A 26012-nucleotide genomic window follows, 5' to 3' on the forward strand; every position below is an offset into this window, starting at 1 on the left:
ACTTTTTACAATATATGCATTATTTTTTATAGCAAATCTCAGATAACGTTGATAGAATAATTAAATAATTTCAATGAATAATGCCTTCGATTTAAAATGTATGCAGGATCTGAAAAGATTAATTAATTATGTTTAACAAAGAATATTCCATTCAGTTGAATCAACTTTAACTTCTTGTTTGAATATGGACAAACAAATGTGCATGGTTGATACATGCTTATCAGCTGTTAATTAAGTTTATCAGAAACAAATAAAATGTTATAATAATCAAATGTTTTATTTTAACTAAATTATTTTATTGTACCAAGGATTTATTTGTCTATATCCAAACAAGAAATTAATTGATTCAACTAAATGAGTTTCTCAGTGTACTTATTATAAATTTTAGAAATATTCAAAATAAAAATTCATTTTTTTAAAAGAATATTATGAAATTGATCGAATAAGCGACTTTGTAATTTGTTGTATAATAAACAAATCGAATTTGATTTAATTTAATCTCTTGATTAAAGTATTGAACTTCCTATAATTCAGAATATTTTTAATAAATTTGGCTTATGATGAACTTATGATAGATTTATGGATATATGAACTTTTGAAATATTTGAAACAAGTAATTATTATTTGCGTACAGTAGATATTTTTCTGTTACCTTGATGATCAAATTATCGCGAGGTATTTCGCGATGCGAGCCGCACGATTCTCAAAGCCACCTCTCTTTCTCTCTCTCTTTCGATCTTTCTTTCTCAATAGGTACTAATTTACGTCGAGGTTTTCGTAGCCGGCCTCGGAAAATCCGCGGTAAATCGAAAAGCGCGATAAAAGGGCCGCCCGGGCGAGAAATTAATCGTAGCCCGGAAGATCTCGGACGTGTTAGGTGATGAATTAAAAGGCTTTCTCTCTCCACCTACGTGCGAGATCGTTATACGGTGGGCCAACAACTAATTACGGATTACGGCACCTAAATCAATCGCCAGAGCGCTCCGCGAGGTATAATACAAATGAAGAATTATACGATAAACGGATGAAGAAAAGATAACAGCGCCGCGGCCAATATTCCGCTGTCGGTTTAACTTCGTATTTAAACGTGTGATTTATCAGTTTTTAATTATATCTAGTATCTATATAGAGAATGCAACATATTCTAGATTTAGATTTTATTTAAATGCAAACATTACTCGTGTTAGCTTTGTCAGCTGATAAAAAATTTTATGTACACTATTAATTCTCCGCCGGCATGGTCGATTCTTTATTGTAAATATTTGATAGCTAAATTTAAATCTGTAATAAAAAATAAGTAAAATATAATCCAACTTATGAGATAGTAGAAACTGAAAGCTTTTCCAAATATGTAAGAATTTTTTCAGATTTATACAGAACGATATAAAAATCTGTATTGAAAAGTTTGGAAAGCCATGTTGTGAACAAAGGGTGAAAATTTCACATTGCCGCGGCGGAGAATTGAATTTATCATATTAAATTACACCCAATTTGAATTATTTTTAATCATTTCTACAGGACGTGCAACTGCTCCTATTCAATATGTCGTTAATTTAATTGAAACAATGGAATTAAACAATTTAACTTCATTATGAAAAATGTATTAAATATAAGATTCAAATTTAATTTATCATTTACTATGTGTATATATCTTAATATGGTTGTTTACTATGAAACTAGCCGCAGGAGTGGATTATGTTTTACATTTTAGCATATGTGGAAGTTAAAAATAAAATGTTATTTAACTCAAGGATTATCACATTGCTCCTTTAATATCTAAAAGCGTTATAAAATGTACCTAATAAAACAGAACGTTTTTAAACTTTTTTTCATGAAACATTGCAGATATAAGTATAATATACGGATATACTGAGACAAAATAAATGGTTGTGCAGTTACCATAATTTAACTATAATTTATAGTCGTTTTCGGTATTAACAATATATTTTTTGTAAAATTATAAATGTATGATTAATTATAAATACTTTTTATAGTAAAAATAACTATATTAATAAAGCTTCTCTTTAACCATAATAATTTTACCATACAATTATAATCACAAATTTCTTTGTTTTCAGGGGACATCGTCCACTGCCCGGGAGCGAGAGACGCAAATCAGCTGGTATGTCAAATAATCAGCTGGTTGACTCCTGTCTGTAAGTGTCTTTCTCTATGTTAAAATAAACTCGGTAGAGACCGCGATAAAATTCTCTTACGCTTTTCCGATTATCGTGTAAAGAAATTAATAACATTTGTGCATCTCGTAATATCACTCGATCTCCAATTCATTCGCTATCATCGATCGTGTTAATTTTTCATAACCATTGCACTTTCTACATATGTCGAGCAGCTCTCGTTCTTCGACATTTTTTCCCCTCTTTAATAATTTGCAGTTCCGTCCTTATTTTGCAGTAAACTCAGCGAGTAATTCGCGAGGTATTTTCTCGGGCTCTCGTAGTAAACTTCAGTCTTACTCCTTGACGACTTTGACGTTAACTTTCCTTTGCGATAATTCAGGCATAATTACAAAGTTACTTGACGTGAAGGATTAAAAAGGTTTCGGCATTTTAAGCCTCGGGATAGTAAATAAACAACGAAACCACGTTTTCTCCGTGGATTTCCAGCGAACTCTGCTTCAGAGTTCTCTAGTTCGAACCTACCGGCTCTATCCATATTTAAATATCGCGATCGTTTAAAAAATCCCCGAGGCCGCGCAATGTGCGTCTCCGGCGAAAAAGACAGTTACAACAACACTAGGATCCCTATTCTCTATTCTGTAACAGACAGCAGTATCGTTTCATTGTCGTTACATGCATTATATAATATATTATAAAAATACTGCGTAATGACGATGTAACAATATTGACTGTCAGGTCCGGTTTTTCATTTTCTGGTTAACCTTGTGGTATAGAATTAATTGCATTTTGATGATAATATAAAATTGTATTTTTCTAGTTATAATTCATTACTAATCTAATGATAATTTTGTAATAATAACATTCAAAATTACTTATTACAAAATCATCAATTTAGTGATTTTTCTAGCTACGTTTAATTATTAAACTAATAATGATGACTTTGAAAGTTACTCATTACAAAATTATCAGTTTATAGTGATTGACTATAGCTAGAAAAATACAATTTTTGCAATAAAGAAATAATATAAGACGAAAATAGATCAAAAAAATCAAACTAAAATATTACAAAAGCTACGAACCAAAGCTAATTATTCGAAGCTGGAATTCATACATAATAATCTTTAATAATAGACAAGACATGTTTCAATCTGCATTCTCAATGTTACATGATATAAAATTCAATAACGATGATTATAAATTTAAATTTAAAGTAAATTAGAAGGACTACGAGCATTTATATTGTTTATAATTTTGTATTTAACCTATTCTTTTTATACTTGATTAAAATTAAACGAGATTGTTATGGCTCATAGCCCTTCTAATTTACTTTGAATTTTATTCTTACTGAGCCATATTATTTTTGTGTTATGTAAATTTAAAAATTTAAATCACGTATGATTTTCAAGCATGATAAAATGAAAATCGAACAAAGTAATAGTAATGCAAAATTAATGATAATAATATTCCAACGTTCTTACGTCACAGAATCATTGTTATTGTAATATGTTCACATACAATTTTTACACTATTACGAGATTACGTTTAATCACAAGTTAAATGAAAAACCCGTCCTAAGAGTTATAGAATAAAGGCTTAGGTCCGGAAATGAACGATAAGGGCGAACGATTTTGATAATTTTACGAATAATCGACCATTAGGCTGGTGAATCGCCGGATTGAGCAGAGACAGGAGCACAACATAACTCGCACTGAGATCACGCAGAGGTGACTAACATGCATTAATCATGCGATTACTCACGCCGAAACTCGAGAACGTACGGTCAATTTTATCCCGCGGATTAATCAACGAAACGAATTCTTCCTGCGAATTCTCTCTGCTGTCGCTACAAAACGGCGATTAGCACGCGCGTACGTAATCTTATTAAGCCGCAATTGAAATAATAAAGTCTTACAAAGGACGTCAATTTGCGAGTCGCGAAGCGGCCGTTATCGCCACGAGGATCTCCACGAGGATGACGCGAGGATTTCATCGCGCGCGTAAAGCGTTACGAACGCATTCTAAATTGCAGTGCGACCTTAATTAGCGCTAATTGACCTGGCATTGTCGCGTAATTTCTAATTCGTCAAACCAGCTACTAAGACGTACGTTAACACTTTCGGAGTGAGTAACACCGCCGCATCTTCGACGAGCATGTTTGCACAATCGTTTAGCATGACCACAATGAACGCGGCCGAGGAGAAGGATGCTCCGTTGCAAATTAGCAGCATTCTCCTCGAGATCATCCGTCACGCCTCTATAGCTGCCGCCTGCATTCCTTTGTGTTGTTTTCGTACTTGGTTTGCTTTTCATTACGCATGAAATGTTACTCGCCGCCGCAAAACTTTTGTGGAATTTACGATATAATTTGCGTACTCTTCGATCGATTTTTTGCGGAAAGTATGATTTGTGAAAGATCAGTATCTATTTTCACCAATATTGAGAGAATAATTTTTGGTATTTGTAACTAGGTAACACAATTATTAATATTGTAGCAATAATAGTCGTAATTACAACAATCTGTAATTATATTAATAGTTACAAATATTAAAATTTTTGTTTTCAGTGTATATGAACTCTTAACCTCAGTTTAATTTATTCTTTATCTTTTTCTCATTCTTACAAGAGAAGAAACAGAAGTGGGAATATGCTTTTGAAATGCGGTTTGCTGTAAGTAGAAATGACCCAATCTCACAGTAACTTATTAGTCGGTAAATTATATAGTAATTTTGAAAAAAAATTGATAAAATGACAAATAAAAAAAATTAGAGAATATAAAAAAATTATATAAAAAGGAGCGTTTAGTTTTTTAGTCTTGAATTTAACACTTCATTCAATTCATAATAAGAATGTCAAATTCTAATTTCAGATACCTAGGTTTTTTCAAAAATAAATAATAATTATAACAACTTCGATGTTATCGGATCGATTAATCACTTAGGCAGGATAATAGCTTTCAGCTAAAAAAGGAAAAAACTTAAGCATTACAATGTCTCAAGACTAATCGACTTTCATTTAATGCACGGTATAAATACAGTTCGGATTAATGCGAGTACAACTGTCTACTACATTGTCGAGGTGGTGATGAAAACGTATTAATCCAAACTGTATTTATATCATCTACGTATTGGAAAAAAGTCAATTGATTTTAGAACATTGCAACATTTATAACTTTTTTTCCTTGTTTTCCTGATGTCTATTATTTTACCAAGTAATTAATCGATATACAATGACTCTAACATTTTTATATTTACTGTATATAAATTGATTATAAATTGTATAACATATTATTAACTTTTGAAAAAACTGAGGGGCATCTAAAGTGTGAGATTATTAATATGAGCACAATGGATTATTTTTTACAATAAACCACATTTCAAAAGCACCTCAGCCAACACCAACTAAAAGTAACTTAATATCAATGTTATAATTTCACACTCAACAATGCAACTGTTACATAATACCACGTGTTATATTACTTTTAGTTTGTCCCGACTAGGGCGTTTCCACTTTTCTAGTCATCCCCTTGACAAAGTTAGAGAGAGAGATAAAAAAGAAAATTATGCCGAGATTATAGTTAATCTACATTGTAAATATGGGTATAAACAAGACATTATGTTTTATTTAATTTTAATTAACCTAATTAATAATAGTTAATTACTCTGTTTAAATGAAACTTAAAATGGATCGTAGTAAGACTTCGTCAAGGAGAGATCAATCCTGAATCGATCGAAAAATACGGCTGCAAGTTCGATAACCTGTTTCATATCATTCTCTTGTATGTGTTGCGTGTGCTACATTCCGATCAGTTATAGATTATTATTTCAGACATGAATGAAATACCGCCGTAAAATTACCACTTCGACTGTCATGTCATATCTGAGTGATGCGTGAGTTTCCGCAAGAGCTCTGTCATCTATTTGAAATATATCCATTTTTCTATCCATTTAAAATGATTTCACGAAGTATACAAAAATTATATATAAAATTATATTATATTAAAACATTAATTAGAAACAATAAAATATTAAAATAATATATTAGATTTATTAAAAATAGAATTATATTCATTAAAACAATTTTTCTTATATATTTATATTTATTTCAATCAAAAGAAGATCTATTATTTCGATTTGTGAATGATAGTTTTCATTTATATCTTCTGAAATTTATAATTATTAAATATATTATACATATATATATGTGTGTGTGTATATCATATAGATTTTGTATTTTTTTTGTAATCTAACTTATATTTTACAAACGATCGCGAACTTCTCAACTTTGGACCTCTCAGAGCTCAACGTCAATGTCAGCTTGACAATCAAAGTATAATAATGCTATCCGTGTTTTAGAAAATAAGTAACATGTAGTAGAATTTAGTTTCGTGTATTGTAAAAGTATCAGTTATCGTAAAGTATTTCCTCCTTTCACTTTCTTCTAACTTCCTTCTCTTAAACAATACGTTAGTATATTGTACTTTATAAAGCATTTTCTCGCATTCTGCAAGACGTATAACAAGTCTCAAAGAAAAACGTTCGTTTTCAGACGCGTCCTACAGGAGAAAGTCCCCGACATGCCGCAATACACGTAAGCTCACTATAGTAATTTACGATATCACGCAACGCTACGTACGCACTTCCGTCGATCTCACATTTCTCTGATTCACCTGCCGTAGCGGACAGGGCGACACGGATTACCATGGGAGTAACGGACAGGCGGACACCCACTCGTTGCACTCGTCTCATCTGTCCGTCCAGGAGGATCCGCTGCTTATTCGGACCCACAAGCAACAGACTTCTCAGCAAGTGAGACTGACACTCATCGATATTTCCCCGACCGATATTTCACGCGCGACTTGTTCTTTCGAAAGTTCACTCACCCTTCGATGCCACAAAATTATAAAAGCGACTTCACAATCAGTATAGCGGCATAAAGGGACATTTCAAATTCTTTGTTACATTTATTATATTTATTATTAGATATTTGTTATGTTTTTTAACTAATTTTTATACACAGGATTGTCACAAATTCCTCATCCTAAAATTTCATAACTTTTCCCCGACTTTTAATAATTTTGAATTTTTTTTTTTGTATTTTCGCCCTGATTTGAAAACCGTCAAATATTTTATTGAAAGATGAATTTAACATAGCAATATAAATTATTAATTTTACTTACACTGCTGATCTTTAATTCATCACTAGTCGACACTGTTTGCATCTTTAATTGTCCAAAATTGCGTAGATGTGATGTATGTATATTAAACTTCTTTAAAGTCAAGAATTTTAATTTTTCAGAAAATTTTGCAAAATTGTCTTTTCCCTGACTTTCTTGATCATTTTCAATTTCCTGATTTCTAATTTTGTCGCAATCTTGATATATGTTATATTTTGTTTGATATTTTATTTATTGTATTTATGTTACGTACGTATTTGTCAAGAACAATCTTTTTATTCGATCACACTGGTATATATCTGTCTCTTTTATTCTTGAACGTACATCTGCAATAAAAAAAAAAGTGAATTTGCTCGGTTAATTTTATCTGAAATCACCGGGACTTTTGTCGCGCTCCATTTCGAAAATCTAATCCTGCCGTCGATGTCGATATAATCGTATTACGTACAACGCGCGAACACGGGTATTAACGTACATGTCGCGCGGCGAAAATCCCGTTGAGTGAACACGCGCGAAAAAGAGAGGAACGAGATTGTGTGACGGCGCGCTTCCTTCCCTCAGGTGACGACTGTGACGAAAGTCGTGCGCGAGGTTTCCCACATGGAGCCGGATCCGGGCGCGGTCAGTTACATGTCGGTGCCGTTAATGTCGCAAGACTATCAACACGCGGACCCGCGCTACCCCGCGGACCCGTACATGGTCAGCTTCGACCATTACGACCCGTACCTGGGCTACCCGCCACAGCCAGGATACCCGGGACCCCATGGTATCTACATGCCACGCTCGCATTCTCCCCACAGCCCTCACAGCCCGTCGGAACACAGTCGTGCTTCTCCGCCACACGGTACGTAACTATCAGTCACCTCTCTTCTCATTCTCCAATCTGATCACTTTCAGCTGTCGTGAACAGCGCTGTCAGTGGCAAATTTATCCATGAGAGAGAATACAGGAAATATATTATTTATTGTAATATAATACCACTTGTTAATTTTACATTTTTAGTTCATGAAATATATGTATACATATTCAAGAAATTGTACGTATATATAAATATACGTAAATATACAAACTTGTTTGAATGAATATTAAATTGAATTTAATAGATAAAAAACGTGAACACCTTCAAACTACATTACTTGTTTTATTAATAAAAGATTAGCCCTCATTTGTTTTTATAATACACTTTAAAATTACATTATTTTCCAAAATTGCCGTCTGTTCTTCAAAACTCCAACATCTTTCTTAGCCAGCGAAATCGCCTGATATAAACATCACCGAATCATTGTGAGCTTTGAAGAGCAGAGAAACTCTGAGAAACAAATATCTTTCTCTTTAAAATCTTTCAAACAATTGAAAGGTGTTCTTAGAAGAATGATAACACATTGCATTAAACTATTTGAGCATTTTCTTCTACAAAAATAAAGTTTGTATTAAAGACAAATGATAGGGCGATCTATTAATGAAACAAATACTTTCCAGATATTTTCACATTATTTTGTCTACTTTCTGTACACAAGATAATCCAAAAGTTCAAAATTAACATTATTACAACAATAAATGATAATTTCTAAGCAAAACTTTCTCTCTGCACCGAGGGAGATCATTAAATGTAACGTGTTTCGAAGACGTTACCTTATTTCTGCGATGTCTCGAGGGAGAGACAGCGCACCAAGTGAATCTTCGATAATAACATAAACACGGTGATCTGTTTTCCGCAGAGTACATGCGCAAGGGTGCACCCTATGTGGAGGGTAGCTATAACGACATCGACCCCGGCTTAAACCCCGCTTTGCAGGACCATTATCGCATTACTCCAAGTCCAGGTGGTCCCGGAGATCAGTATGGTAGGTGAACTAGACTGCAACAAGTGTGATTCGAGGAGGTCTCGTGTTCGCCAGGGCGACTGGCAAATTCGATTTTAGCACGCCGTTCGCCCGGACGTTCACGCGACCACGATCAGATCGCGTCACTTGGGAAAAAACGCGTCCTCGTACTACGAGGATACCGCATAATTCACTTCGATTATCTCCCAAACGTTACTCCACGTTCGCTCGAGATCGAATCGGCAACACACGGAATATGGATGGCTCCGGCGAGCCCTCTCAACATCCTCTTCGTGGTGGAGGTCACATCCACCATTTATCTAACTTGTGTCCCTCCGGTCTCCTTTTCTCCCTCCATTCGTTAAACGACTGCTTTAATATCGAAACGCGGATTAATACTCTCTCTTCCTAAACTTTTGTGACTTTATAAACTTACCTATATGACTTATTAAAGGCTATGCTTGGATTTCCAAATGCTTTCTACATTGTTGGATATTAAAAGAACAGTGATAACTCAATGTCTTCAATTACATAACATTTTGTTATTTTTAACTTTCATCTAAATTAAAATGTAAATTAATTCATTTCTGTAGTTTCAAAGTAAACAACGTTCATATTAACGCACTGAATAAATGATAAACTAAATTTGAGTTAAATTTCATAGAATTTCTTAAATTAAATTGTTTCAATATTGTTTTAATTAAATTAACAACATATTGAATAGAAGTAGTGGTAACCTATAGAAATAATTGAAAACAACTCAAATTGGGTATAATTTGACATTATAAATGTAACAGTGTAGTTACTAGCGTAGATACTACAATGTTGAATTCATAATATCAAATACCATTTTATCCTTGCTTAACATTCCGGGAACAAAAAAAGGATAAAATAATGGATAAAATTTGGACAGCATTCGGATGGGAATTCAAATATATCTAAGAATTCTTTAACTGTACAATATCAGCTAAAAGTAGCAAAAAAAAGACAATGTCAGTGTAAAAAGATTTTATCGTAAATTCCTCCTAAAATCAATTGCAAAAACAAAACAAATTATTTAGCTTTTAATAGCTTTTGCAGTGCAATTACCATACTTTGCTGCAAAGTTAGGTAAATAACTTTTAAATAAGTAAGTGGATTTAAATGAAGTTTTGCAAGAATATTTATTAGTTTTATTAGTATACATGAAAAATTTGATTGAATTCGTAATGCTATTTCCTCGTCAAATTTGTAAATAAGTACTGCACGTGATTTTACATAAAAATCAAGGCAAGTAAAAAAATTTGAGTAACTTTTAAATCAATGAGACAATTGTGTTTTATTCATACGTAATAATAGAACAACCTATGAAATTTTGATATTTTTGGTAATGCTTTAAATTATAACATATTCTTAAAGCTGTAAATTTTTTATTAAATTTTTGGAAAATGACGTTATCTTCTTTCTCTGATCATTACGTAAAGTCGAACAGACGTTGCACGTACAAGAGACTTAATTTGATCTGCCACGTAATATGACATAAAATTACATTTTAATTCTGACCCGACTGATACAATTTTCTCTGAATTTAATTCGAAACCACATTGCTTCTTTTTTTCAATGCCCATTTCGTTTCTGAAATTAAATAAAACATTGATATATTCGTGAAATAGAGAAAAAATATAAACTCTGCAATTAAAATTAATAATTGTCATAAGTAACTAAAAACTTTGAAAATTTATATAAATGATTAATGATATTCGCGTATTTCATCATATTTCCAATAATTCATACGATATGTTGTTTTCCAAAGCAAAATTTGTATCTCATGGAAAATATCAGTATCTTCGAATCCTGAAGTGTGCGAAGATAAGCACTTATCATTGGAGATAAACGTAAGTGAATTATGCGCTTCTGAGAGTGAGACTCCCCTTGCCTTCGATAAAAACGATATTAGATCATAACTGTGATTAATAATCGATGGCCTTTTCCGTTTCAGATGAGAGTAAAGTGGCCTATGGCTACGTGTCGCCGTCACCGTACGGACCTGTGGGATACGTGCCCGCCGTGGGGGTCGGACCAGTGCCGAGTGACGTGCCCGGCTACGAGGAAGGTCACCCAGGAGTGCCCCTCACGTCGGCTGTGCCACCCGGCATCTTTGAGGACGAGGTGCACCTACAACGGCTGCAGTCGCGTCATCCGGTGGTGCCTGGTATGGCAAGTCCACTCGACGACGAGCAAAAGTCCATGCGTTGGCGGGACCCGAACCTCTCCGAGGTGATCGGCTTCCTGAGCAACCCCAACAACATAATAAAGGCGAACGCGGCCGCGTATTTGCAACACCTTTGCTACATGGATGACCCGAATAAACAGAAGACGCGTAGCCTTGGAGGCATACCGCCACTGGTGCAGCTGCTGGACCACGACAATCCAGATGTGTACAGGAACGCGTGCGGTGCGCTGCGGAATCTGTCGTATGGACGACAGAATGACGAGAACAAGCGCGCGATCAAGAATGCGGGCGGCGTGCCGTCCCTGATCAACCTGCTGCGACGGACGTCCGACGCAGAAGTCAAAGAGCTGGTTACGGGTGTACTGTGGAACCTATCTTCGTGCGAAGTGAGTAGTGTGTCCTTTCACCGCGCAATTAGGAAAATTAGAAAAAAAAACAGAAGATCTTTATGCTTCTCTTTTTGTTCATGTAGAGCATTTCTTAGATACTGTCTAAAGAATTGATTTTTGAAATCATCTTATGAAGAAACGTTCTCACATAAGATTTCAAATTTTAAAGGTTCCATTTCTGATACAATATGTTCAATAAATAAAATTATTGTTTTTCCATTGTCTAATTATAACTACATATAATAATTTGAGTTATTTTTAATCATTCCTATAGGTCGCCACTATTTCTACTCAATTCGTCGTTTATTAAAACAATATAGTTACAATTTAATTCAAGAAATGGATTAAATTTGACCCAGTTTATTATTCACTAATTCTTACATTAACATAGAAATTGTTTACTTTGAAACTAAGCAATCATAGAAATGGATCGATTTACATTTTAACACATATTATAAAAGTTAAAAATAGTAAAATATTGTTTAACTTAAGAAATTAGATTATCATTGTCCTTTTCATATCTAACAGTTCTTTTGACTTCTGCTAACTTTTAACACGCGACTTTTCAGGACTTGAAGAGGTCGATCATCGACGATGGCGTGACGATGGTGGTGAGCAATATAATAATACCTCACAGCGGCTGGGATCCGAGCTCGTCAAGCGGCGAGACTTGCTGGTCCACCGTGTTCAGAAATGCGTCCGGTGTACTGAGGAACGTGTCGAGCGCGGGCGAGTACGCGCGGAAAAATCTGCGCGAATGCGAGGGCCTGGTGGACGCGTTACTCTACGTCGTGCGTTCTGCGATTGAAAAGTCCAACATCGGCAACAAGATCGTCGAGAATTGCGTATGCATCCTGAGGAACCTAAGCTATCGCTGTCAGGAGGTGGAAGACCCTAATTACGACAAGCACCCGATCCAGTCCACGGTGCAGAACAGAGTCACCGCTCCCGCGAAAGGTGAGCCCAGGAAGTGCAATAGGGGAACTTGTTTGAAAGAGTCGATGCGCGACAGCAGTTTATCTTTCTTTTCTTTCTACCTTTTTCGAAAAGAAAGGAAAGAAAAACTCGAGAAAATTAATCTAATTTTAATTCAAATTTAATCTGATCGAAGGATATAAAAGTAGAATTATTACGCACATACAAAAAAACCTCAGTTTTAATTTATTAGATTTGCCTTACTTTTTATTTATTTTCACTCTTTTTTTTGTTTTTTATCACAACTAATTAATATATGAAAACGTGGTAAAAAAATCTCGTATTAGAAGTTTTAATTTTACTACAGAAATGGAAATTAGAGAACGCGCGAGACGCATTTTTCTATCTTTCAATCAGATTAAGAATTGAATTAAAAGTAATTTTCATGAGACAGTTCTTGAAGAATCGGACCGCGCTAGATCTCTCGTATCGAGAGTGATGCGTTTGCGAAGATAAACGTGCAATCGTGAAATTATTCTATAATAAAAGTACAATAAATTTGCATAGATAACCGTGAACGTGCAACGTAGTACTTAATGGTGTACTTTAATGAGGAAAAATAAATTGCGCGAAGATAGAGGGATATCTCGAGCGTTGCTTTTGGAACGAGTATGTTTTCCCGCAACATGCACGAGTTTCCCTCGGTATGCATATAGCTGCAGTCAGAGCGTGTGTGTGTGTGTATGTTGTGTGTGTAAAGATTGGGAGGGACAAGTGAGGAGAGAAGGTAAATGATTCACCCCTTAAACCAACCATGAAATTAGATCGGAGGGGACATGCAGCTTCCCTGTTGCAGACACTCTTCCATTATACAAAACTATCGCGATGTCAGCTTTTAAAAACAGTTAATTATCTGGTGCTAAATTCAGACAAAACAATCCGTTTTATTTTAATATACGTCATATTTATTTTTTCATTATCGAGTTTAATTTGATTTTTAAATCGCATCATCGAGCGTTCAGATTTTTTTCTCATAAAAACCATCTGAGATATTTACGTGCGAGTTGTTGAAATATTTACGATTACATTTACTCGAAATAAGTAACATAGCCCAAATGAAATTGTATCATTAATTCTCCCACTCGCGTTTCACGGACACGAAGCCCGCTGATATTTTACGGACGTGTAGTCGGTAGTTTGTAGATAGTTAGTTTACGTAGCGTATTAAATTTGATTAAAACTTCCGGGCCGGTTTACCGAGGTGAGGTAGCGCGAGGACGAAATTTGTATCGCTCCGTAAACCGTAAATAACGCACTTAGAAAAGTGGCGATAGCAAAACGTTGCAATTAAGGGTAGATGGTTTGCTGTAGATAGACAACTGTATTCACAATCTCCTTCCGCAATTAATTCATCCCAGACTGTCTCTTGGTTTCGATTTAATTTGTCTTTTACTGGTTTCAAAATGGATAAATGTATATAGTATGTCCAGAAATCGTTTCCTTACTTCAAACGTGACACAAAAAAAATGATTTTCGAGTTAGGTAACTATCTAAATTCTTTAGAGTGAAAAAAATCTCACTTTAAAGAGTGAAAATTGAGCCCGACTAGAAAAACAGTTCAATTTTCAATCTTTAAAAAGTAAGATTTGACTCTTCAGAAAAGTGAGATTCACTCTGAAAGTTTTAAAGAGAGTAAAGATTACTCTATCAATCATCAAAGTAAACTAACTTAACTTCACAAGCTGTCCGCCAAATAACTTGTGCCGTTCTTCAGATTTTTAAAGAGATCATAATATCTTCTATAAGAGTGATACATTTGAGTTGTGTCATTTTTGTAAATAAAAAGAAGAGACTTCTACAGAGAACAGTTAGAGTTAAGACAGTTCTGATGATTAAAGTTTAAAGAAGAAATTTCTTATTTTAAATTCAATCATTTTAGCTGATCAAGATAAATATAAACTGTTGGTAATATTTCGAAATACGTCACTTTTTACAAATTATTCTGGATCTGTTATAATGTTGTAGAACATAAAATGTTACGACTCAAAAAAGATGATTTTTTAAGAGTCATAAAACGAAAATAACACTTTATTATGTTTCTAAGAATATATTATTTTGTTGATATTATTTGATTAACAATAATTTTCTAGTTGAAAAATAATTTTTTTCCTTTTCTAAAATACTTAATATCATATTTTTTGAATTATGTCACTTTCGAAATAGGAGAACAAAATGTAGGTACATACACGACGATCCTATATATCTTTGTATACCTCTGTCTGTATTCGTTTACTGCTCCCTCTCCCTCTCTCTTTTTCTTTTTCTATTTTAGACAACAGTTAATTATACGTATGTTCTAGTTTAACACTTAAAGAGTCTTCCTACTTTCGGTTTATTTTGAGATTCCGTTAACAAATCACACAGATTTTTTATGAATCCTAGCTCAGCATGAATTAAACTGTGTTTCAATCTTTTTAGCATACAGTTTATGTCAAGGTAAGCCCCCTCTTGCAATTCCATTGATAAATTAGTTTCCGTTCGAAGACATATAGTTATTGCATGCTTTGCCTTGCCAGATTGTAAGCCGACTACATTACATTATTTGAGTTATATACATTATTGAGTTATAAATTTATATTTTCTCTATAAAAATAATTATTTCTCTTTTTTTTTATTTGATGTTGTAACCGCTATGTTCTTAAGTGATGATTTATACTTTTATATACATTGTCGATGTATTTGCAAAATTGACCAAAATTCAGAAACAAAATTGACCGACAATGAATAAATTCAGCGAGCTTGCTGCGAAGTTTGGCATATGGTTTACAATTTCGTTTCTAATTTCGTTTATTACGTAGATAACTAGCTCATTTAATTTAGCAGGTTAGTTAAAAAAAATTAGAAGTGTGTAACAGGCGCCTTAGGAACACGAATACGCGATCGCGCTTTTCTCAATATCGCTCAATGTTGCTCGATGTTTCACCGACTTGTTGTTGCAAATATCGCGGAATAAGGAATCTTACAGAAAGCGATTCGATAATTGGACACAAATCAATCTGATCCCGAAATGAAATAAAATTCAATGTAACATTTGCCTCTTTGGTTTCGTAATATTCCTAATGTAATCCTCGGCCGCTTATTAATATGAATTCTCTGTGATTCTGCTCTAGGTGAGAATCTGGGTTGTTTCGGCGGGAGCAAGAAGAAGAAGGATGGCCAGCCAGTTCAAAAGGAGACCACCGCGTCACGTACAACGAGTCCGCGGACCGAACCGGTCAGGGGAATGGAATTGCTCTGGCAGCCGGAAGTAGTTCAATCGTATCTTAGTCTCCTGCAAACGTGTTCGAATCCAGAAACGTTGGAGGCCGCCGCCGGGGCCCTGCAAAATCTTGCGGCTTGCTATTGGCAGCCGAGCATCGAGATTCGCGCGGCCGTACGCAAGGAAAAAGGTCTCCCTATATTAGTGGAGCTCTTGAGAATGGAGGTAATTACATGGTGTCAAACATTTAATTCCCTGAACACGCAAAGAGAACCTACGCGATTATAAAATGTATATGTTAAATTAAATTACAAATTAAATAAACGATTAAACTAATTAGATTCCATTTGGATTGCTTCAACGGAATATTATCCAACACTAACCTAATTACTTCACAATGTTTTCTCTATTACGTCATATGAAATATTACTCAAACCGACGTTTATTCTAATTTTATATTTATAGATTTATAAATATAAAATATATTGTAGAAAGAGAATTTTTGATATCTAATTTTATATCTTATATTTTATACTTTAAAAATTTTAATATTTATAAAAAGTTGTTAATGGATGATATATAAATTGTTAATTTTATTGCAATAAATAACAAAAAAATATCTTTTTTTAATTTCTAATATTTATATCTTAAGTTAGTTATATGTATATTTAATAAATATTAATAGGATTAATATTTATAACTCTGCAAAATGAGTAAAATCTAATACTGTGACCACAAACATTAGATTAATGTATTTTCTGCGGCTAGGTGGACCGAGTAGTTTGTGCGGTCGCAACCGCGCTCAGAAACTTGGCGATAGACCAACGTAATAAGGAGCTAATAGGCAAATATGCAATGAGGGATCTTATCCAGAAGCTACCGTCTGGAAATAATCAGCACGATCAGGGCACAAGCGATGACACGATCGCTGCGGTGCTCGCGACTTTAAACGAGGTCATCAAGAAGAACGCGGAGTTTTCGCGGTCATTGCTCGACGCAGGCGGCGTCGATAGACTGATGAACATTACAAGGCAACGCCAGAAATACACACCGCGCGTTCTTAAATTTGCAGGTAATACTTCAAAATCAGATTTAAACAATTATCCGATAATATGCATCGTGAAAGAAAACTTCAATAATTGACTTAGTTAATCAAATCATTATATCAACAGATAGAAATTATTCTATTTATGCGTGTTTTTAGGTCAAGTACTGTTCACTATGTGGCAACATCAAGAATTGCGAGACGTGTACAAGAAGCATGGCTGGAAGGAACAAGACTTCGTCACGAAAACCGTCGCTGCCAGAAATTCAGGGCCTAATTCACCCAATAATGCTAATAGGTAATTATCGCCCATAATGGAGCAGTAAGTAAAATTAAGTATATAGATTAGTAGCCGCAATAATGGATAATTGAAATATCGAGATGACAACGTAATTATTAAATGTAATTAGTATTTATAATTAAAACTTTAACATTAAATTATAAATATAGACAGTACAACATTTTAAATCGATTTTTTTAGTATCATATGTTAGCTATTTTCTGTAATTGTAAATAAATTTGATTTCTTAAGTTTTTATTTTTACAATTCATTATTACAAATATCGAAAATATTATAATTAATATGTTATCGTCATTAAATTAAGTTTATTTTTTCTAAGTATGAATTTATTATTTTCTAGTAGTTTAATTTCTGGGACTCCGCTTATTTTTCGTTTATGATTTATTCGTTTTGTCGTGTGAATTCATTTATGCCCATATTCATAGTCAGACCTTATATTTAAGACTTCCTTAAGTTTATCTTCAAATGTTCTACGAATTATTTTATTAGCTACTGAACATCTAAAGATAAATTTAAGGAAGCCTTAAGTATAAAATCTAATTATGAATACGGGCCTTAGTTCGCGATATTCACTGCGGAGTCCCCACTTTTTTCTCTCGGGCAACTTGATTCTACGTTAAAATGCAGTTATGATTGCAGTACTCTGAATCGACCGATGGCGAGTCAGGGAAGCACAAGATACGAGGATCGAACGATCCAGCGAGCGAACATGAATTCGAATAATGTTGGTCGACCTACTATATATCAATCAGTAAGTAATAATAACTAACAGCATCACTAAAATAAATATACGCAGCGTAGATAAACACCATAGGATGAAAAAAGCGTATTCGAAGCGTAGGAAAAGAAATCACACGTGCACATTTTATATATATATACATATATATATATATATGCAATCTGAGTCGTCGGTCTTACGAAAAAATTTACCAATTTTAGTAAATAAATTATAAAATAAGGCTTTATGAATAAATCAATTTTGATATTAAGAAACATGAAAAGCCAACGCTGGATGTTTTTGCGAAATTATTATATAATCTTCCTACATTAAATAAAATTAATTACGAACGTTTCAATACCTTTATCGTGTCATCTTCAGTGTAACTGAGTGTAACATTTGAAAATACATGTAAACAATTGACTATATAAACATTTAACATTTCTCCTAATTTGTCAAATTTAATTGTCGCTGCTAGATCGCATTGGTTTAGTGAAAATTAATGTTCTATTATATTCTATTATATTTTCATTAAATACTTGCGCATTTGTTGTTAGACACGTCATCATTCAATTATTAATATAGTCGATTTAATCGTATATAAATGATCATGGTCATCCAGCAATTATTTTGTAAATAAGAAAAAAAGAGAGAAAGAGCAACGATTTGTTTTAAATGACTAAAAAAAGAGTAAAAAATGAATTAAAAAATCTTACTTTTAAATGTGGAGTTTAATGATACCGCAGATTTACACGAATTTTTCTATATTTTTATATTTGTATTTTATTCTACGTATGTTATTAAGTTCAATTATTATTGATTCACAATTAATTATTTAATATGATAAAAAAAGTAATTAAAAATTTACTAATTTAGTTACTTCTTTCGTAAGACCGACGAAATATTTCGTCCTATTAATTCGTTGCCATGATAATTTTTTAATATTCGCGCCGTTATACAGAATAGAATTTAAGAATAATCTTTCGACATGACTTCCTTGAACACACCACATGGATCGTACACACTAATAAATAATTATATTTAACTTTGTAGTTAGTGCTTAACTTTACTTAAACTCACAAAGTGATTCAAACGCAACAAAGATACAGTTATGTACCTAGGACGATCGACGAAACTTTTGGTGCAATCGATTGTGCCAAAAAGAACAAACATCACTCCATAACTTTTAATCGAACATACACAGCCATTGTAATTTGCGTGATAAACACCATCGAATTGCATGATTTATGATTGTCTTCCTACAGTTTGGGTGATCTTGTAAGATTTCCATTTTTATCGCGCTTTCCATAAGATAGATGCAATAGAAAATTGTACGCATTAGAATGTTTTCCAAATTTGAAAGAACAATTCTAATAAATGTTACTGTCGAGTTATTATAAAAATTAAAATTAGTCGCCATATGTAATATCGTGTTCATCAATGCGAATCTGATTGTACAAGAATCCATATAAATGTTCACGTAACGTTTACGCGAGTTGACGCACGAGACCGGACCAAACTCTCACCTTTTAATAACGCCGCGTAGCTACTTTCTACATCCTCAAACTTTTTGCACGGTTTTCATAACGATTTTCCAACTTGCTAATTAATTTAAACTAACTGCGTGAGAGGAGGATCTCGAACATAATGTAATCTTAGGAACGCATCGAGCAGTATTGCTACTAACGATTTAGGTCTAAGCGAGAATACTCGAGGTATTCGCATCATGTACACTTCTGTCTCCGGAACAACGCACAAATTTACACTAACAATGAGGAGCTACGGCTGACGTGATCACTGCCTAAACGAACACCCTCACATCGTCACTAATGAAGGCAATTATTTTGACTTCTAGCGTACAATGAGAAAGCGGTTTCACAAGCATACACGATTGATTATCGAGAAAAAGCATTTGTATCGAGCTAGGAAGCGATTTCGATTTCCTATGCATTTTTCCAATGCCCTGTTAGTTTAGTTATATTTTATTATAGCGAGGTATAACATGCATTTACAACTAAATTATTACGTAGCCTATATAGTCTGTACTGTATGCCCGATTTTGTATATAAGCTTAGGAAATGATTATATTAATCTTGTATACGTAAGTTACAATACACAGAATATAATTATTATGGGTGCTCGCACGCCATGTACAACGCCGTACAAAATTATTATCCCCTCAGTACGCCGTTTTATGAAAATTTATTTTAAAGATATAATCGTCGAATATAAAGCCTAATGGAAAACGTCAAATTGTTTAGCTTGTTGACGATGTAGAAGTGTAAATTGAAAGATTTTTTATAATGGAAGGTTTCTCAGTTTCGTAACACGAGAACATTTACTATAAAAAATGTGAATGTATTATAAATTCAACATAATGTATTTACATAATTCTTATCGTATTGATATATATCGATAAAATGTTAACATGTGAAGATTTAATACATTACGGATTTTAAGGATATATTACATGTTTCTTTTTTAATAAAAGAAAAAATTATGAAAAAATTTTCTAATTTTTTAAATATCTTTTTATATTTAAACTGTACAATTTCATTGTTTAAAAAAATATGAATACTGTCTTTATTAAATAAATTTCCAATTTTAGTCATTCTTTGTAGAGATTTACATCTGATATATCCTTAAATCTATACTATGTTAAACGAACATCAATACGATAAGAATTATATAAACACCGCACATGACATTAAATTTACATTCATATTTTTTTAGTGTTTATAGACTCTTACTTGCATCCCGTGCATAAAAAAGAACTTCCTCCTAGATTAAATGCTATATATAATTTTGTAACACACGTACACACGTACACATCACACGCGATTTCATGTGCGACTTTATATCATCAGTGTAACTCAGCTACGAATTTACTCACGTCACCATCGGAACATTTATATTCTGTATTTAGCCGAATACTAAAACGCAATGTAATAAACAGGAACAATTACTTGAAAATATGTATATTAGATAGCCTATATACCTGATTGCAAATAAAGGCCAAACATATCACATCTTCTCTCTCTTCGTAGTTTTGCCTACACATTACAATGTACTCTCGATTATCCGGAATACAGAAAGTAATTACAAAGAAAGGAACACATAATACAATTCAACATACAACATACAATTTATAGAAACACAGACAGAAATTACAATACAAATAATAAATAATTTATTCGTTATATAATTTTTTAAATAATATACAGCCTTGGTTACAAGTATAAAACGCTCTTAGTTTATTGCATTTTCTTAGAAAAGGAGATAATGAAATAAAAAACTAATAAAACATTAAAATTATTATAAAAATAAATATTATTTAGTAATAAATGTTTTGCTGGTACTTAATATTTATCAAGGCTGTATATATCGTGTTAGAAAAAGTACTTAAAAGTTATCTCTACACTGAATATAAGAATAAAGTTTAATTCAATGCAAGCCATATGATCAGACTAGAGATTGAGATTGAATTTTAATCAATTAGAAGAAAGAAAACCAATTTGAAGCTTAACGACTTTTGCTTTGATTGATTAAATTCCAATCCAATCTCAATCTCGAGACTTTACTGTTCCATCAACACTTGCGAATGTACGGACGATCGAGGGTACAATGTGCATAAAATATCACCCCAAGTGTCTGAGCTTCTTTCAGCGTCCGAAGGGTCGAGGCGCCGCGCGGTTCTCCCCCCACCCTCGCCCACCCCCTCGCAAGAGAGACGCGCGACCACCAGTTGGCTAACCGTTGGCTTGTGTGTGTGTTGCAGCAGCCGAAACCCGGTGAGCCGCTCTACGCGCAAGTTAACTTGGAGAAGAAAAAGAAGCGGCAGTACGAGCTGGGGGTGGGCCAGGGTGGCCAGGTGGGTCAGATCGGCGGCGGCGCCGCGATATCCGGGGGCGGCGGCGGCATAGCTGGACCAGGCGGCGGCGGGGGTGGCCAGTGGGTGCCCGATGGCGTCGGAATGGTACCGGACGGCACTGGTGCCACGTCGGTAGCAGCGACGGTAGCAAACCAGGTGCCGCCGCCGAGCTCAACCGCCGTCGCCGCCGGAGATTCCTGGGTATAACGGGTCCTACAAGCGAGTCCTACGCGGGACTGCCGAGAGGACCTCGCCAGAAATCATGGCCTCGTCGCGTCCCTCCATAGCCGCGTCGAGTGACCGCCGCCTCCGTCTCCGAATCTGTCCATGTAGCGGAGGCGTATAAGAGGAATCACTTCGGGATGCGAAATGACGCCTTCATAGAATCCCGGAGGATTAAAGGTGTACGAAAGATCGGAGGAAGAGCTTAAAACCTGGGACTATGCTCGATGTAACGGGACTGCAAGACGGACACTTGTTATTGGGCATATCTTTTCTGTATTCGCGAGAAATCAAGATCGCCAATTGGAGACATCATGGTCGAGTTGTTTGGACGTAGGCGAGTTAAGAGAAATGTTTGTTGCAGGATGTTAAAGTAGAGATATTTGAGGATATAGCGATTATATGGAAGGCTGAGGGAAATACAGAGATTTAGGGAACTTTGATGGTCCTGAATAGAAGTATCCGAATACGCGTTGTGCTCGGAATGTTGTCGAAGGAGTACGCGCGAAAGTATTATTAAAAATTGGAGAATTACGCGGTGCACTTCCGAAAGATGGCGGCGGAAGAGCGACGAGACATTACGCTTTATCATTGGAAACAGACGTCCATATTATGATTAGGAAGAATCTCGAGAGAATAACGCAGGAAGTTTAACTACGTCGAGTTAATGGCAGCTGAATGTGAATTTAGGGTGATAAAGATAGGCAGCTTTCAAGTTGAAGAATAAGAGCGAGATGTATATTGATCTACTTGAGATAGAACTATGCACGAAGATGTATATAGAATTGATTGGGGGACTGAAGATAAGACGAGCAAGCGGATTGACGGATCGATAAGTGGAGAAATGGAAAAACGGTATCCTTTCCGGTACTTGCAAATGAAGATACGCTACCAATGCAATTGAAAAGAAGACAGGATTCGAGCCGAAGCGGAAGTCGAAGATCAAGCCAGAAGAAACCGACTTCGATCACATTCGCCAGGATAACGCGCGAACGATCGTTGCCTGCCTTAGTTTTGACGATGCAAGAAAATCAATCTCCTACGGTCTCTCCCGCGTCGCATGTACGAGCGGCGTTGTTATAACGACACAAACTTTAAATAGCTGGGAAAGGAGAAAGGGGTCGAGATCAAAGGGACGCGCCTAAGATATAATCGAAACGTTTCTTTGGTACACTTCGATTAAGTATACATGAATTGCGAGAGGAGCTTCTTGGCCGACCTTGAGGGAGCTGGCCTTGGCGCATTTTTATCGGAGTCCGAGAACCCCATCGTCGGAATAATAAAGATCGAGTTCGGTAACGAGGAGAAAAGGCAGCGAACGAGTCCACCGAGTAGATCCGGCAAACGCGAGAACGCACTTGCAGATACACACGCATCTGCAGTCTTGATATACGATAATAGTTATCAGTGAGAGAGAAAGTAAGAGAGAGAGAGAGAGAGAGAGAGAGAGAGAGAATGAGAGAAAAAGAGAGAAAAAGAGAGAAAGAGACAAGCGACGTCCAACCACATCCGCAGCAATAGTCGCACTAATGGCTCTAATACCTTCATTGCACAATTCTAAATTAATATATATACATACATATATGCTGCGTATAAATATATAATAAACACGGCACACATATACGCACGTATACATGTATACACGTACATATATCCCCTAAGTGTATATTTTAAGATGGTATTAGCGGCGACAAAAGGCGCGAGCGTATACCGATCATCGCGAAGTACTGTGCTAAGAATAAGTTAGGTGTGTCTATGTAAGTATTATAAATAAGTAAAAGCGAAGAAGCGCGCCACGACAATTTAAAGAGAGGATCATCCATGATTTTTACGCAACTCGGTAATTTATGAAAAAAAAATATATATATACATAAAATATAATATATAATTATATAACTAATTAATTTTATATCTGAATTATAATTATATTAATATTAATTTTATATATAATTATATATTATAAATATATATGTATACACAATATAATTATTATATTTAATTCTATATATATTTTTTCTTTCACTAGAATGTACTATAGATAATTCAACAAATAATACAGAGTCCTGCATTCTGTAATTATTATAATTATTGAACAAGTTTTTTTGATAATTATCGTAATTACTCATATTTGATAATTGTACTCGGTGAATTTAGGTTCGCTAAATGATACAGAGAAAATCCTTATGATCCTCGGAAAATTGAATTGCATTCAATTTAAAGGAAAAGGTAGGATCTGTACATATATCCGTTAGTAGGAAAATATCATAAGAGCCAATTAATAATTAATCCCGTTACCACTATAAGAAAGAGAGTTGCACTTGCTTCTTTGTAATACTTATTGTTAGATACCCACCAATCGTCGCGCAGGTGTGCGACCATTATAAGTATTCAAAAAGATGAAGATATAAATAAATAAATATATTATATATAAATATATATTATATATACATATACATATATATATATACACTGGCGACACATTGGCGTAGAATTTAGCATATAATTGTATTAATGTAAACTTCTGAGGCTGTGGGTGTGGCACAAGGATGCTGATTTATTATACGAGCTGTTGCACTGTTGCAACGTGTGCGAATCTTAGGAAATTACACTTTTAACTTTTGAACGCATGAATCCTGCCCGTGTGTGCGAGCAAGAGCGCATGTCAAGGTGGAGACGCATCGTCGTGTACACGCGAGCTCACGTCTCACCGTGGTAGTATTACACCGTCGAATGGACGCGACTATGTTGGAATTTTATATATATCTGGATAATGTGAGAGGAAGAAAGTTGTAATTGAAACCATTCGACGTTTTTGAAGAGTTAGAAAAATGTGCATTATTTTTTAAATAGAAAATAATTAGAAAGGTATATTTTATTTTTTACATTTTATTCTTTTATACGCGTATGTGTACTTGTTTTGTATATTTTATTTTAGAGAAGCGTGATATTTACATGGTGTAATAATTTATAAAATAATTGATGAATAAAACATATATGGCTCGCGCTCGATAAAAATGCGAGCAAATGAAACATTGTAAGAGCAAATAAAGTATGAGGGGAAACTCTGCGAAATAACACCAATGACTGAGAAAGCAGTACTACTAACACCATTGATACCACCTTCATCATTATTATTTACGGTGCAATATGATAAGATGCGAGCTCACGTGACGTAATAACGGTGGACCTCCACCTTTAATCGACATTTTGTCCTGGAACGCAATCCGTGGTCGATCAGCGGCGCCTTAGAGCCATTATTATTGCTATATGACATAATTACGTAGATACAATTAGCGAGCAGCGAGACCAATGTACGTCGAGCCCATGAACACGTGCGAGAACCGCAATAGCGAACATGAGAGAGAGAGAGAGAGAGAGAGAGAGAGAGAGAGAGAGAGAGTGTGTGTGTGTGTGTGTGTGTGTGTGTGTGTGTGTGTGTGTGTGTGTGTTTGACGTGTTAACGTTATTCGATGGTTACAAGGTGGCATATTAATTAGCCGATATACATATTAGATATAAAAAATATATATATCCCTGTTCTCTATTTCTTAAAGTAATATTACGACAGTTGATCAGAGAGAAACACGTGATGGAACAATAATTACTCTCCGTAAGAAGATCGGACGATGATTGTCTATTCGAAATCTTTTAAATTATTTCATCGTTAAAATTTTAACCGATTTAAGAGCGATTAAATCATACGAGTGGACAAAAGTTTCGAAAATATTACAATAGAATTAAAACCTGAATTTTAAACTAAAGAGTTAGACTTGGCTTGATGTATTATCTGTTTATCGATCACGATATATTATTGCTGTAAAAGTGATGTGTTCGAAAGGAAACAGAAAAATTTATATACTTAATTTAGCTGCAGGGTTACAAAAAAGTTTAGATACATAGTTTTGTTTTTATCGATCATATATATATATATATATATATATTTACA

General features: G+C 34.5%; 1 protein-coding gene across 1 annotated transcript in view; it reads left to right on the plus strand.

Annotated features, from left to right (window-relative positions):
• The window catches only part of p120ctn (adherens junction protein p120), a 61886-nt gene extending 38203 nt beyond the window's left edge, over positions 1–23683 (plus strand). Inside the window, exons 2-15 of the mRNA XM_018537357.1 lie at positions 2079–2156; positions 6684–6725; positions 6814–6943; positions 7873–8155; positions 9030–9155; positions 9368–9427; positions 11113–11732; positions 12305–12692; positions 15129–15146; positions 15821–16134; positions 16678–16981; positions 17114–17252; positions 17883–18006; positions 21752–23683. Of these exons, the coding sequence (XP_018392859.1) occupies positions 2125–2156; positions 6684–6725; positions 6814–6943; positions 7873–8155; positions 9030–9155; positions 9368–9427; positions 11113–11732; positions 12305–12692; positions 15129–15146; positions 15821–16134; positions 16678–16981; positions 17114–17252; positions 17883–18006; positions 21752–22051 (2880 nt within the window). The 5' untranslated portion in view covers positions 2079–2124 and the 3' untranslated portion in view covers positions 22052–23683. The remainder of the gene's footprint in view (positions 1–2078; positions 2157–6683; positions 6726–6813; positions 6944–7872; positions 8156–9029; positions 9156–9367; positions 9428–11112; positions 11733–12304; positions 12693–15128; positions 15147–15820; positions 16135–16677; positions 16982–17113; positions 17253–17882; positions 18007–21751) is intronic.
• The last annotated feature ends 2329 nt before the right edge of the window (positions 23684–26012 follow it).

Source organism: Cyphomyrmex costatus, unplaced genomic scaffold (assembly GCF_001594065.2).
Source record: "Cyphomyrmex costatus isolate MS0001 unplaced genomic scaffold, Ccosl1.0 scaffold17, whole genome shotgun sequence".
Taxonomy (NCBI): Eukaryota; Metazoa; Arthropoda; class Insecta; order Hymenoptera; family Formicidae; genus Cyphomyrmex; species Cyphomyrmex costatus.